The sequence below is a fragment of the Stigmatopora argus genome, chromosome 16 (genome assembly GCF_051989625.1).
Source record: "Stigmatopora argus isolate UIUO_Sarg chromosome 16, RoL_Sarg_1.0, whole genome shotgun sequence".
In the NCBI taxonomy this organism is placed as follows: Eukaryota; Metazoa; Chordata; class Actinopteri; order Syngnathiformes; family Syngnathidae; genus Stigmatopora; species Stigmatopora argus.
Window position 1 is genome coordinate 5,884,122 of NC_135402.1, and position 14,050 is coordinate 5,898,171.

Genomic DNA, 14,050 nt, shown 5'->3' on the forward strand with positions numbered 1-14,050 from the left:
TTTGGGGCTAAAAGAACGTATGTAAGGCGCATTCCAAACTAAATTGTCATCAATATTGTATGATACAATTTATTCACTTATTTAATGTAAATGACAGTGGACAAAAGTCCAATCCAATTTCTGGCGGGTGAAACTTGGTAGCTATGAAGCACGGGTCAGTATCTATCGATCACTGGAACCCGATTTCTATTTATTTTTCTTTTTGTACCATGACTAATTGTGCTTATTGTGCCTGCAGGTTCCAAATTAGCGAGTTGATGGCATGCAGGGAATATATCAGGTCTGATGTTAACAAAAACACACAATAGGTTCGCAAATAAAAGATCCACTGATGATCAAATTATATTTGAGTTTAACAAAAACAGGTTTGTGATTTGAGGCTTGCAAATGTATTGTCTGACAGGTGGTAAAATTGGACCTTAAGATCCACAATATGTTGTGTTCAATGACAAGGTGAGAAGACTCATTTCCCAGCTGGCTGGTGGCGAGCGCCAGATGACGCCATGTTTGTGTGTCCGAGATAAACTCAGCCATCAAGCTGGAAACTTAAATTAACCATACGCCTTCAGGCCTTGAAAGAAATGAGAGGGCTAAATTTAGCAATTGGGAAGATGACATCACTGCTAAGCCTGTCTGTCATTTCTTAGAAATAAAAACCTGAATTGCTTCCAGAAAACACTTTAAGTGGCTGAGATTGACGTCAGCTCATTTTGATAAATTCAAGATTATCTGTTGCCTGGAAGATGAATTGAGCTTTGTGGCCAATATTGGACATCGCAATCATCTGAACAATTTGAGAGCCAAATTGGAAATGCAGTTTTGGGTTTGTACTTGTTTTGTTTGTTGCAAACCTGTCAACTAATTCACATATTAGTTTTTTTCTTGTTGTTCTGTTTTGCATGGCATCTTTGAATTAGATTGTAGAACCTTTCTGTGTGTAATTTGTTTAATAGTCAATATTGCATAGTATGGTCTAAAAACACCATATCTGGTGTTTTTTAATACACACACAAACACACACACACACACACACAAATTAGCATTTTTTTTCTCAGCCTATTTATTTTTTAAAAGAGGTAATAAGTTTCCTAGAAAGAAAAAAAATGAGGTGGGGTTGGTAAATTCTTCACAAAAGAAAACTCTAATTTCACCCTGAAATGAATGTATGTACCAATTACCTTTACCTTGAATACATAAACTTTTTTTTCTCTATCCTATCATCTCCTAATCAAAAACCATAATTACACAAAGAAACAAAGGTTAACTTATTCTCATGGAACAAAGTAATAAATAGCTCAAGGCTAGATTTTTTTCCCCCAAACCATGTGGTGCTCTTAGCTCAAAGACATTCAAATAAACAATCGTCCAAACAAACAGAACATAATGCTATAAATTGGTCAAGTCGTGAATCCAACCACCTTTGTATATAATTTTTCCGACATTTTTATTTGTGGTCAAATAAGCGTCTTGGCTCACTAAATGTCGGAAACATCGACTATCTTACCCCAATGTGTGGGCATCCATGTTTGTGTGTAAAACAGATTCAGTTGAGCCGTGCATAATTGAGATTTAGGGAAACAAAGGCAGGCTTATGGCATAACGGGCCAAGCTACCTATTGCTGCCAGCAGAAGAGGCTCAACGGGAACTTCTTGTTGACCGCCATGACAGCGCGCTCAGCATCTTTCGGCTCACTGTGCGTATTCTATATACAGTAATGTCTCTCTCTTTTGCTCTCTCGCTCTGTGAATTTTGTGAATTATTTTTATTGGTGAATAGTAAAAACATTCATATGTCAAATAAATATTAAATCAAATGAATGGACTTGAAGGAATGTTGGAAAATTTAGTTAGAGTACGGAGTGATAAATGCATTAATATGCAAGGATCAAGTGAGCAACATAGTCCAAAAAAGTGTATATTGAGCATTGTTCAAAGTATGTATAACATTTGCTTCCTCAAATTAGAAAGAAAATATTTTCTAGCATAATTTATGCCCCAAAAGCACACAAACCTGTACACAAATATAATTCCATCGTGTAAATGATCACTGTCTGCTTGCTTAAGTCTAACAAGTAATGAGAAATACTATGCCCAAGCTAATGGAACAAACACTGCTAATTTAAAACAACCCACCGAAAGACAGAAAGCAGAAAAAATATTCGCTGGGGGCAAAAAAAGGAAAATACTCAAATAAAATCTCTAATATGACAACAGCAAAAGTAAAAAACTTAATATTATTGTTCTGAACCAGTGGCCTTTCTTTTTAATGGTGCTTAGTACATTGCCCAGAGGCACCTCATATGCCTGATTTGATGTTTTATTTATTATTAGCTTTGTTAATTCATCAGGCGTGAAGAAAAACGGTGTGACTTTTGGTCATGTGTAACGATTGGGGGTTGTTGGTTGTGGAGTTATGTCATATTGTGAGTGGGTGGGATATTGAGGGGGGAATAACTAATGTCACATCAAGTCAGTTCCTCCCGACCAGCTCAACATGTGGGAGCAGAATCTGATGTTGTGATGCTTTCCAGTGCCGCTCCATTCATTCACACGGCGTAGCGGAACCACCGTGCCATATAGCAAAGATGACATCCAGCAGGCTACCGTAGCGGAGGAGGAGGAGGTGGACTGTGCCTTGGTGGGGGGCGGCATGGGCTGCGCACCCAGCATCCACGTCTCTCAGAGCGGCGTCATCTACTGCCGCGACTCGGACGAGTCCAACTCGCCGCACCAGACAACTACTACCATCTCGCAAGGAGGCGGCCTCGGCGCTGGCAGCGGAAGCGGCGGTGGCGGTGGTGCCGGAGGAGGAGCAGGAGCAGCGTTGCACGGCCTCTTTATCAAGACCGACGCGGCCGATGCCATCCCGTCCGTCATCGCCTACCAGAGCCGACACTCGAGCTTCAACTCCCACCGGGAACGAAGGGACATCACCGGAGGTGGAGGTGGTGCGCACGTCCTCATCGAGGCCGAGACGCAGACCAGCGACGCCGGCGTCAAGGTAACCGCTGGGCGGAAAAGCGCACGTGAGAAGGCCTCTGTGTGCGTGTGTGCGTGTGCGCGTGTGCGCGTGTGCGCGTGTGTGCGTGTGCGCGTGTGTGCGTGTGTGCGTGTGTGCGCGTGTGCGCGTGTGCGTGTGCATGTTCGTGTGTTTGCATGTGTGTGTGTTTGCATGTGTGTGTGTTTGCATGTGTGTGTGTTTGCATGTGTGTGTGTTTGCATGTGTGTGTGTGTGTTTGTTTGTTTGTTTATGCAGCGTTTGGACCCATCTGACGTCACATGTTGAAACACATTTCTCATAGATGTACAGTTGTTCATTGATAAAGTTTCATAAACGGGATTTAAACTATTACTTTAATAATCTAACTGTTAATACAATGGAGAGCTATTCAAAAGTTGATACTTATGTCCTTCCATCCATCCATTATATGTATAGTATAGATATAGTAGCTTTTCATCATTAAATCAGTCATTTACACCCCTAATCAGCCAATGAAAATAGAATAAAACACAAACTTATTTTAGATATATTTCTGGAAACCCCTAATGATGCATATCTGGCTTTTGTTAGGAAACTGAGGAGACAACATCATCAGATTTTGACCGGTGAACTATAACAAGGCTTCACAGCCGCTTTTCTATGAATTATATTTTCTTCTCCATCGTGAAAGACTTTTCTGGGCCACTTTTCCGTTTAAAGTCACTGTAGCCAACGTAACACACACACACACACACACACACACACACACACATAATAGCCCTTGTGAGGATAAGCGGTATGGAAATTGAATGAATTGACCAAATTATTGATTATCATGTAGTACCCCATGCTTGTGAATATTATAATCTTCCCTGAAGATTCATGTTTCTCCGCCATTTATATTCTTCAAGGTTAGCAACACGCCAATTATCACATATCTTGATAACAAATCCAAGCAAATAAAGTTGACAACGGCTCACTTCTTGCAAACACAAAGTCACCTCAAACATATTGTATGCCACCACTGTACTTTGGGGGATTTTTTTCACAACCCTGTTGTGGCCATGACATTGCTGTAATGTAAAATATGTGTCTCTTTTCGGACTTAACAAGTCGGCATTGTGAACCCAACAAATCCCCAAATAAACCAGGATGCAAAAAGTGGTTGTTTTAGATGCATGTGGCACGGTGTCACGAGTGTGTGTGTGTGTGTGTGTGTGTGTGTGTGTGTGGTTGGCGAATCAGCTGTTGCTTCAGAGAAGTGATCAATGATACCATTGAATATTTGAAACTAGCACTTCAAGATGATGTGGATCATGCTCCTGTGTGTATTTGAGTATTATTGTGTGCTGGTTTGTATGTACAAGCAGTTTGTTTACCCCTCTGGTCAGTGATTGTCTGTGAGTCACATGAAGGCACTGATGCCACAGGCTAGTAGTTTCCCAACTGCAGGTCAGTAAGATTGAGATGTTGCAAGTTTGCCAACAGTGTGCATTTTGTTGTGAGCTACTGCCCGACTCAAACACTAACCCTGATTTATTCCCATGGTGCGAAAAAAATTAATTAATCGAGGGGTTAACTGTGTGTTTAGTGTGATGTTCTTTCCTCACATGCAAGAAACATAAATTGGACGATGGTTAATATCATGAGTTACCAGATGTTACAACCTCACGGCTTCTCTTGTACATTGTGATCTCTTCATCAGTGATTTATATGAAGACGGGATGTCTGGTACAATGAGAACAACAAGCCTTTTTTTGTCAGGTGGCTTCATAAAGCGTTGGATGACTACAAGACATAAGTGCTGCAGTGTTCTTCTGGTGTTGGCAGAATCTTTCTTTAAACTGTCTTCATCTCAAGATCCACTTTTAATCATTGGTTCTATAGCAACCCCAGGTTAAAAAATGGAGAAAAAAAACCTCTTGACTCTTTCTCGGGATATAAACGAATGCAATCATACTTCTCCGTGTTCAAGTGCAACGTCTTGAAAATCATGAACAACTGCGTCTTTATGGCAGTAGTACATGGCGGTCGCCGTAGTAACACTGATGATTTCATTGGATTTCCACTTAATAACTTGTTTAAAAAAATGTCTGCTCACCTCAACTATTGCCACCCCTCTTTTCTACAAAAGTGTATATGCTTGTCTATCTATGTGTGTGCTAGCAACTTTTCCACAGCTTAACGTTCTAAATTGTGCCCATATACAGATTGGATGACATCAACATCAAATATACTACTATTTATATACTTTTGTCACTAATGTTTGGTCTCTCTGCTGGCAGGTTTCCGCTACAGAACAATGTGTCGGACCGATGAGAGTGAGCCAGGAGGCCATTCAGGTGAGACCATACTGTGCATTAACGGTCATTATACTTTGTGCTTTCAGGTCACTAATGACATTTCTTTCACAAGCATACCATCAGAGAAAAAATGTTTGGAAAAGTGTGTCTATGCTCAAATAATGAGTTTGAAATGATCAAACGCAGGTCTTGCTGGTGTTCGCCAAGGAGGACAGCCAGAGCGACGCCTTATGGTGGGCGTGTGACCGTGCCGGCTTCAGATGTAACATTGCCCGGACGCCCGAGTCGGCGCTCGAATGTTTCCTCGGAAAGCATCACGAAATCGTGATCATTGACGGGCGCCACTCGCGTTACTTTGAGCCCGAGGTTGTGTGCCGGTAAGGGATGTAGTTGTTCAACTTTGTTGTCAAAATTCCTATACATGTCTTGGTCATGACAAGACTTTGTTTATTATTGTGAAGAGCATCTTGCGTCCTTACAGATTGCGAGTATGTCAGACATTGTTTGCTACCTTTTGTCATTCCTTGGCAGGATGATCCGTGCCACGAAGCCCTCAGAAAACACTGTTATTCTCGCCGTTGTGCCACAAAAGTAAGTCAATTCAATGTCGCCCATCCTGTAATTCTAGCAGGATTGATAAATCAAAACACTTATTGCCTGGAGATACAAGTTTAATTCCTGTGTAAACAAACTTGTGACATAGAATCCTCATATTGAAAGTGTACTTTCCCTGCTGATTCATTTTGAATTGAAGTGGCCATTTTGGGGTCATTTTGGTGATTCCCACAGGTTCTTCAAAGCAAAACTTGTCCTAAAGAATCAGATGGATTATTAACAAGTTCTAACCGACGTAAGGACAGATCAACTCTTTTGGGTTTTCCTCTTAGTGTGTAGCGTGGCATTACGCCTACATTCAGTGACTTGTTTGTATTGCTAATAAACAAAAAAGTGTTTTAAAAGTGTTTAATAGCACATTAGATGATGCCTGTTTTGATGTAGGCCATTAGAACAAGACGAACCTTCAGTTCTTCCTCTGCTGTGTGCTGGATTTAGTCGAGTAAGTACTTTCTTAAATGGACTGTCACCCAATCAACATACATAAACTAAAAATTGTCTATTTACATATTTGCAGAGATTTGTGGAGAACGCCAGCGTGTCGGCATGCTATAACGAACTGGTTCAACTTGAGCACGGAGAAGTGCGATGCCACTTCAAACTCAGGTAAATGGCACACAAGCACAATTGTTAGCAAGTTAGTAGCTTCATTTTTGATTCTGGTCAATATTTTCAATACACGGCCAAAGTGGTGAACAATAGACACTGAGATGAGTAAATATACCTTGTAAAACAGTATTATAATGGGAAAAGGATGAAAGTCAGCTTTGGTCTCGGATATTCATCTGCATGACATGGGAACTACAGTATCGGTTTAACCTGGAAAGAGTTCCTATTTGTGTGTAAAATGTCACTTGAAATCATGTAAATCACAGTCCATGCTCACAACAATTAGAAGTTGATATGAGCACATTACAGTTTTTACATACCAGATGCCTAAAATGATATTTGAGCATGAGATAGGATGTCTATATTTTTTACAAACATTTTTGAAAAAGATATTTTCTAAAACTCTATGAAGAAACTTTCACCCCAGAAACTTTCATGTCAAGGTTTGCTTTATAAAGTTAAAAAAAAGCTTTTAAAAATGTCCAAACTAGAAGATGTAAAGAAAGACAGAAAGAGTCTCTTGCCAATACAAATTTCCTAAACTGGTGAAGTAGGGATTTGTGACAATAAGACTTCTCTCATCGTTATGAACAGGTAGTGCACAACTTCTCAGAATTTGTATCTGGTTCTGCCAGGGCTTGTAACTCTGCCTTCACAGCTCTGGAGAAATGTCAGGAAGCTGTGGAGATCACCAGTGAAGACCGGGTCATACAAGTAAGAGGGAAGCCTTGAGATGCATTTTAGAGCTTTATGAGATACACGTGTTGTTAGGCCAATTTCTTGCTTTGACCTGTATGCAAAAAAATGCATTACAAGAGCAGTACAATAGTAGTAAACCTTACTCCAATCACTATGACAGAAAAGATGGTACTTAAATGCTATGTGATGTGCTTGACCCATTCTTGTACAGTTTGTGAACCCCGCCTTTGAGCGAATGATGGGTTATCAAAAGGGTGAGCTTATTGGCAAAGAACTGACTGAACTCCCAAAGAGCGACAGAAACAGGGCCGATCTCTTGGAAGCCATCAATACCTGCATTGAAAAAGGAAAAGTGAGTGTGACCCAGCGCGTCCAATCCTGTCGGTCAGAATTTTACTGAAGCTTATCTCACCACAGGAATGGCAGGGAATTTACTACGCCAGAAAGAAATCAGGCGAGAACTTGCCGCAACACGTGAACATAACGCCTGTTATCGGCCAAGGAGGGTGAGTCGAAGAATCAAACGATGCTGGTGAAAGCGCTCACGATTTTCTTTTTCATTTCCGACAGAAAGATTCGACACTTCGTAGCCATCAAGACACCTCACGTCGACAACAACTGTCAGGTGGGTGTTGCCAAACTGAAACCAAAAAAAATGCATAGGCTGTAGTTTTGGGCAAAAAAATTTGAGGCAAATTCATGAGAAAAGAAAGCAAAGTTGCATTTGTTGCAAACAGAAAGATGTTGATAGATTATCTTTTGCGAATTCTAAATGGGCCCCTTGTCTTTGTCAATGTTTAGTGCGCCCGACTCCGCAATTGCCTTCACTTTTGTCCTTTCTTGGCAATTGGAAAAGTATGTGAGAATGAATCTGTCTGTTGTTGTATGTCATCAAGAACTAAATGCTTTCCTGATCACGAGGATCTAAATCTAGCTGAAAAGTGGAAGCACTGCCTTTGAAAACAAATGCCTATCTATGAGCAACTTGGTTATTACCGTTAGAAGTACCCATCTTTAAGGATGGCCTCACACAAAAATTGCTAGAATTAGAATACACTCTGATGTAAATTGGGTAAAGCTAGCGTTTCAGAGTATTGTTTTGAAAAATGCATATAAATACAAAATCTGGCCTGGGTTAAGACATGGATGCAGATTCTCCTTCGCTCAGCAAGGTTCCCATCCCAATTACGTCACGCTAAGATAAGCTACAGCTAAGCGGCAGGATAAAACCCACGAGGGCTAGCTTCCAGGCCTTGGGGTTATTTATATGACTGGGGGCCTAGCGTTTGCGCTTTCTTTCCTCGTGTTTAGAAAAGAAGAGTCAGTCTTCAGCAAATAGGGTCTGCAGCTCATTAGAATCAGAAGCCAGAATCAGAAGCATTGTGATCAGATTTGTTCCGTGGCACAAGAGCTATTTTTGTGTTAAAGCAAAACATTGATTCAAATAGTGAAACAAATTAAGAGTAAGATAAGATTTGACAATTTATGAGACAATACAAAATACGAGGCTTTGAGGCTGAAATTCATTTGATAAAATGATGTTTTTCCCCCAAGATGATTCACATACAGACCGGTGAATAAATGCTTCTTTGATTCATTTTGTTCTGTAGTTACCCATTTATGTAGAAGCATTGGGGACTACAAGCTTGTCCGGGTTGACTCCCTCTCGCTTAAGGCTCTTCTTAGTATTGAGATCATTCCAGAGACATTTTTTTTTGTTTATGGACAAGAGGCTCTTTAAATCTGGCAACTGTTTACATTGCGTCAACATCTATCGCCCATCAATGACAGCCAATGAGTTAAGTTTCACTTCATAGAAGCCAGGTTGTTTTCAGGAAAAAAAATAACCCATCAAAACAGCCATGACAGTGCCACGTTCTGTTATACTTTGAATTCAGATAGCTTTAATTCAGTGTTATTCACAGTAAAAGCAAAGAGAAAGTCAAAACAGAATGCTGCGTCATTTTAAACATTTCATGGAATCTCTCGAATCAATTTCTAATTACATTTTTTTTTTTTTTTTTTTTCTGGGGCGGGGGGTGGATTAGGTCCACAAATTCAACAAGGAGGCCCGATGCAGTATGGATCATTCTTACCCAGGTAATTTACTAATAAATAATTAAATCTAATGTATAAGTTTAGCCATGTTAGTAACCTATTCTGTTTTTTATATGGTTTTCGCCACTATAATTGCATTTTTGACAGCAACGAATCACACATTATAAATAATTCAGCAACTACAAGATATTCATGTGAATTAGGAAAGAAATACCAGCACCACCATTTTGGAGCAAAACTTAACTCTTCTGACTTCTATTCTTGACCTCAGTTCACGCAGAAAAGCAGCAAAGTGCTAAAACTGAAACTACTTTAGTCACGTAGTCATTCTAATACATTTTCAATAATTTTTTGTTTGTTTTTACCACTACCCACCTTGTTTTTGTAAGAGTGCCACTCTCTACTCCACCGCGACAGGAGGAAAGACTCAATGGATACGAGATCGCTCAGCTCCCGCGGTAGCGACGGTGAGGAGGTTTTTATTCCTTATTGATCAGAACTCTTATTTTTCTCCCCCAAAACTCTAAAACTAGTATAAATCTTCAAAAATCTGGCACTAACTCTATCACTGTGTTTTTCCAGCTGCCAGTTTACAGAACCGTAGACACTCATCTGTTGCCAGGATTCATTCCATGACCATTGAGGCTCCTATTACCAAGGTTGCGCTTTTGAAAATGAAGTTCTTAGCTTACTCCTGTAGTGAAATGTCGTCTCAAACTAAGTGTGTCCATCTAAACAGGTGATCAACATTATCAACGCTGCCCAAGAGAGCAGCCCCCTGACGGTGGCTGAGGCTCTGGAGCGTGTGCTAGAGATTCTTAGGACCACCGAGCTTTACTCGCCTCAGCTGGCGGCAAAGGACGATGACCCTCACACCAACGACTTGGTCGGCGGGCTTATGAACGTAAGAGATAACAGAATTGTTTGACACATTGAACATTCTCATTAGATATATCGTAAAATAGACTTTAGCGCTGGCAAAAAAGACTCATTATTCAACTTTAATGTAGTAATTGTATTATTCCCTTACACAGGATGGACTGCGGCGATTATCTGGCAACGAGTATGTTTTTTGCAAAAGTAAGTTAACTTCAAATGACACCATAATGAATTACTTCATATTTTATGACTTATGTTTTTGTATTTTTTTAATATTATTTTTATGTTTGTTGTAGTTATATATAGTTATTTTATTATATTTTTTGTCTTCTAAATTATCATTTTTTTGTATTTATACAATTCTTTTCTTGCTTTGTTTGTAAATAAATATGCCCAACATATATTATACATTCCGTATTTCTAGATTATTTTTGTATGAAAGTTGTTTATTAATTCATTTTCCATTCTACTTTTTGATATTTTCATTATTATTATTTTACATTATCTTCAATATTGTATTTTTATGCATTCATCAAATAGCATGCACTGAAAGGGTCTGGATAAGGTGCTGTTTTTTTTCTTTTTTTTCAGACATGAGCCAAAGTCAGCTGGCCATCCCTGTGACCCTGAGTGACGTGCCTCAATCCATCGCAGATATGCTCAATGACGAAGAATGCTGGGAGTTCAACATCCTCAACTTAGAGGCAGCCACACACAAGAGGTAGCGAAATGCGATGCGTCGGCCTGTCAATTCATCAACATTGATTCTAAAAATATTACCAAGCACTTGGAGTGAAAATTCCAACTTAGACTTTAGCAATTCTACTAAAATTCTCCGCTCAGCAATTTATTTGTTGATTTCAAAGACCGCTGACTTACCTGGGGTTGAAGATCTTCACCAGTTTTGGTGTGTGCGAGTTCCTCGACTGTTCCGAAGCGTCGTTGCGCTCGTGGCTGCAGCTGATGGAGGCCAGCTACCACTCGTCCAATTCCTATCATAACTCCACACATGCCGCCGACGTGCTGCACGCCACCGCTTACTTCTTACGCAAGGAGAGAGTAAAGGTTGGTCATGTGTTGGTTGATTTGGAAAACATTTGATGACTTAGTAAGAGAACACAAAGGGACCCTGCATTGCTCCCTGAGGGACACCACAAGCTCAAAATGCACTTAGGCGAGCCTACTAACATCAACGGACCTCTCTGTTGTTTCCCCTCAGAACAGTTTAGATCAGCTGGACGAAGTGGCGGCGTTGATCGCGGCCACCGTGCACGACGTGGACCACCCGGGCCGGACTAACTCGTTCCTGTGTAACGCCGGCAGCGAGCTGGCCGTGCTGTACAACGATACAGCGGTGTTGGAGAGCCACCACGCCGCTCTTGCCTTCCAGCTCACCACACGGGACAGCAAAAGCAACATCTTTAAGAACATCGAACGGTGTGTGGCATTGGTGTTTTTCACTTGCTAATCCATGATTTTTGATCCTTCATTGATGTTTAGACCAGATGAGTGAGATTAAAATACATTCACAAAGGCATATTGGTTCCGCACGTCAATAGGAACCAGTTCCGAACATTGCGGCAGGCTATCATCGACATGGTGCTAGCCACGGAGATGACGCGACACTTTGAACACGTCAACAAGTTTGTCAACAGTGTCAACAAGCCCATGGCGACCATCGAGGAGACAAACACTTGTGTGAGTGGGCAAATTATTCATTTTACAAAGACATTACTATAGCTTAGTATTTTTGTTTTTCAGCAATTTTATTCTCACCTTACAAATTGATCATGCAAGACATTTTTTTAAATGTATAGTGTTAAAACTTTTTTCATGTAATATGTTATTCGCACAAAATTATGACTTTGCTTTTGTTAGATTTTTTTTTTATCCTTTAGTCACCCATGACTTTTTTCATCAAAGTTTTTTCTCAAGTATTTTTTTACTACATTTTAAAAGTATTGCTACAATTAATAGGCTCTTAATACCTGACTGTTTTGTATCGGCTGATTCCGATTCAACATTTTTAATATTTAGATTTTTTAATATTCAGATTTTTCAAAATTTAATTTTATTTTGAATTCATTTATTTTTCTTCTCTCAAATCATTGCCACATTTTCCGTGTAACACTAGCGCATCAATTGAAATACTCTTGTACTGATTTATCCGAGCAAACATGATGTCAATTATTTTATTTTATTTTATGAGCAGAGCATAAGCAGCGACTACGAAGATCAAGCAAACACCAAGAATTCTCCAGAGAACCGGCTGCTAATCAAGCGAATGCTGATAAAGTGCGCCGACGTGGCTAACCCATGCAGGCCGTTGGAACTCTGCATCGAGTGGGCGGGACGGATCTCTGAAGAGTACTTTGCTCAGGTGCGTTTTGCAGACCTCCATTCTTCTAAGCGCAACAGCGTCGTCACGGCGATCTTGCTCTTGTCCATGTGTGCTTGCAGACCGATGAGGAGAAGCGGCTGGGGCTTCCTGTGGTGATGCCTGTGTTTGACCGCAACACCTGCAGTGTGCCCAAGTCGCAGCTCTCCTTCATAGACTACTTCATCACCGACATGTTTGATGCCTGGGACGGTAAGGATAATGCATCATATATAGAGGAAGAAATAATTCTGGATATTTTTTTATTATATATATTTTTGTTAAAAATGAATTGAAACGTGAGAAAGAGTGAAAAAGTCCAGTAAAAACGTCTTAAGTTAAGAAAAACATTTCAGAAAAAGTAATGTCAATATTTTATCCCCAATTATTAGGTTGACAAGGAACTAAATATGTTATGAGAATTCAAGCCTCATATTTCTGCAAAAACTAAATCACCAGAAATGCCACATTTTGACTTTATGATGGAAAAGTTATTTTAACTCTATACGAGTATCATGTGGTATTGCAGGCTATGCTCACATCCTTTCGTTCCCACTCAAGATCAAATTTGATTTCCCCCAAGAGATGGCTTCTTCGGCTTGTTTACTGTTGAACGTCGCTCTGATGTCATGGAAAGATTCTTCATCTACACTGAGGGGATGGGGAGAAACCTCCCTTGAGTGGGGGGCGGGGGGCGTGGAATTCCGGGTTAAGGGCTTCATACGATGCTGACAACATCCTGTCATCTCCACAGCCTTTGCCATCCTGCCGGGTTTGATGGAGCACCTGTCGGAGAACTACAAGTATTGGAAGACTCTGGACGACATGAAGTGCAAGAATCTGCGCCCTCCACCGCCGTCTTGACTGCATAACACTCTTCATCGAGGTCATTTTCCAGTAGGTGATGGAAAATCTTCACCTCTAGCTCTAAAAACCTGACCCACATGGAGGTGGTCCTCACCCAGCAGCCACTACGTGGAGATGATTCTTCATATTTTGTATTTTTTAATACAGAAATCCACTGTAGGTATGACAAAAACAATAGAAGCTGTTGAAAAGACAACAATTCTTTAAAAACTTTTAAACTGTAAATGTGTGAACGTTGAAAGACCATCACCCCAGCAGGTGCAGCCAAAATTAACATGCGAGTGAATAGACGAGTTTTTCTTTTGCTCACTAGCGTCATCTAGTGTACATAAAATGTTATTGCGGGGAAGACGGGACGACTGAAGTGGGTTCTGTAACTTCTGTTCTTTGTAACATGTGAACGCCAAATGATTGAAATGTATGATATATGGTCATATTTGCACAACCATTTGATAATAAAGTGCCAAGTGAAAACTTGTGAAATTAAGGATACCTTGAATATATATATATATATATATATATATATATATATATATATATATATATATATATATATATATATATATATATATATATATATATATATATGCATATATATATATATATATATATATATATATATATATATATATATATATATATGCATATATATATATATATATA

At 39.9% G+C, this 14,050-nt stretch overlaps 1 protein-coding gene across 1 annotated transcript; it reads left to right on the forward strand.

Moving 5' to 3' along the window:
- Positions 1 to 2,433: 2,433 nt before the first annotated feature.
- Positions 2,434 to 13,859, forward strand: pde8b (phosphodiesterase 8B). The gene is made up of 22 exons (XM_077622357.1): positions 2,434 to 3,001; positions 5,266 to 5,322; positions 5,470 to 5,660; positions 5,815 to 5,874; positions 6,283 to 6,340; positions 6,416 to 6,504; positions 7,143 to 7,221; positions 7,418 to 7,558; positions 7,624 to 7,712; positions 7,777 to 7,831; positions 9,255 to 9,306; positions 9,654 to 9,731; positions 9,847 to 9,923; positions 10,004 to 10,168; positions 10,299 to 10,344; positions 10,735 to 10,864; positions 11,010 to 11,208; positions 11,363 to 11,580; positions 11,703 to 11,841; positions 12,356 to 12,523; positions 12,604 to 12,733; positions 13,275 to 13,859. The coding sequence occupies exons 1-22, from the start codon at positions 2,651 to 2,653 to the stop codon at positions 13,382 to 13,384; spliced, it is 2,682 nt and encodes an 893-aa protein (XP_077478483.1). The 5' UTR covers positions 2,434 to 2,650; the 3' UTR covers positions 13,385 to 13,859.
- Positions 13,860 to 14,050: the final 191 nt, after the last annotated feature.

What these genes read in the sequence shown, in the direction of transcription:
- pde8b (XM_077622357.1), top strand. Translation starts at nt 2,651, where the DNA reads ATGGGCTGCGCACCCAGCATCCACGTCTCTCAGAGCGGCGTCATCTAC. An exon ending in TGTGTGCTGGATTTAGTCGA is followed by an intron (nt 6,341 to 6,415) that starts GTAAGTACTTTC and finishes ACATATTTGCAG; the next exon opens with AGATTTGTGGAGAACGCCAG. An exon ending in GTGAAGACCGGGTCATACAA is followed by an intron (nt 7,222 to 7,417) that starts GTAAGAGGGAAG and finishes ATTCTTGTACAG; the next exon opens with TTTGTGAACCCCGCCTTTGA.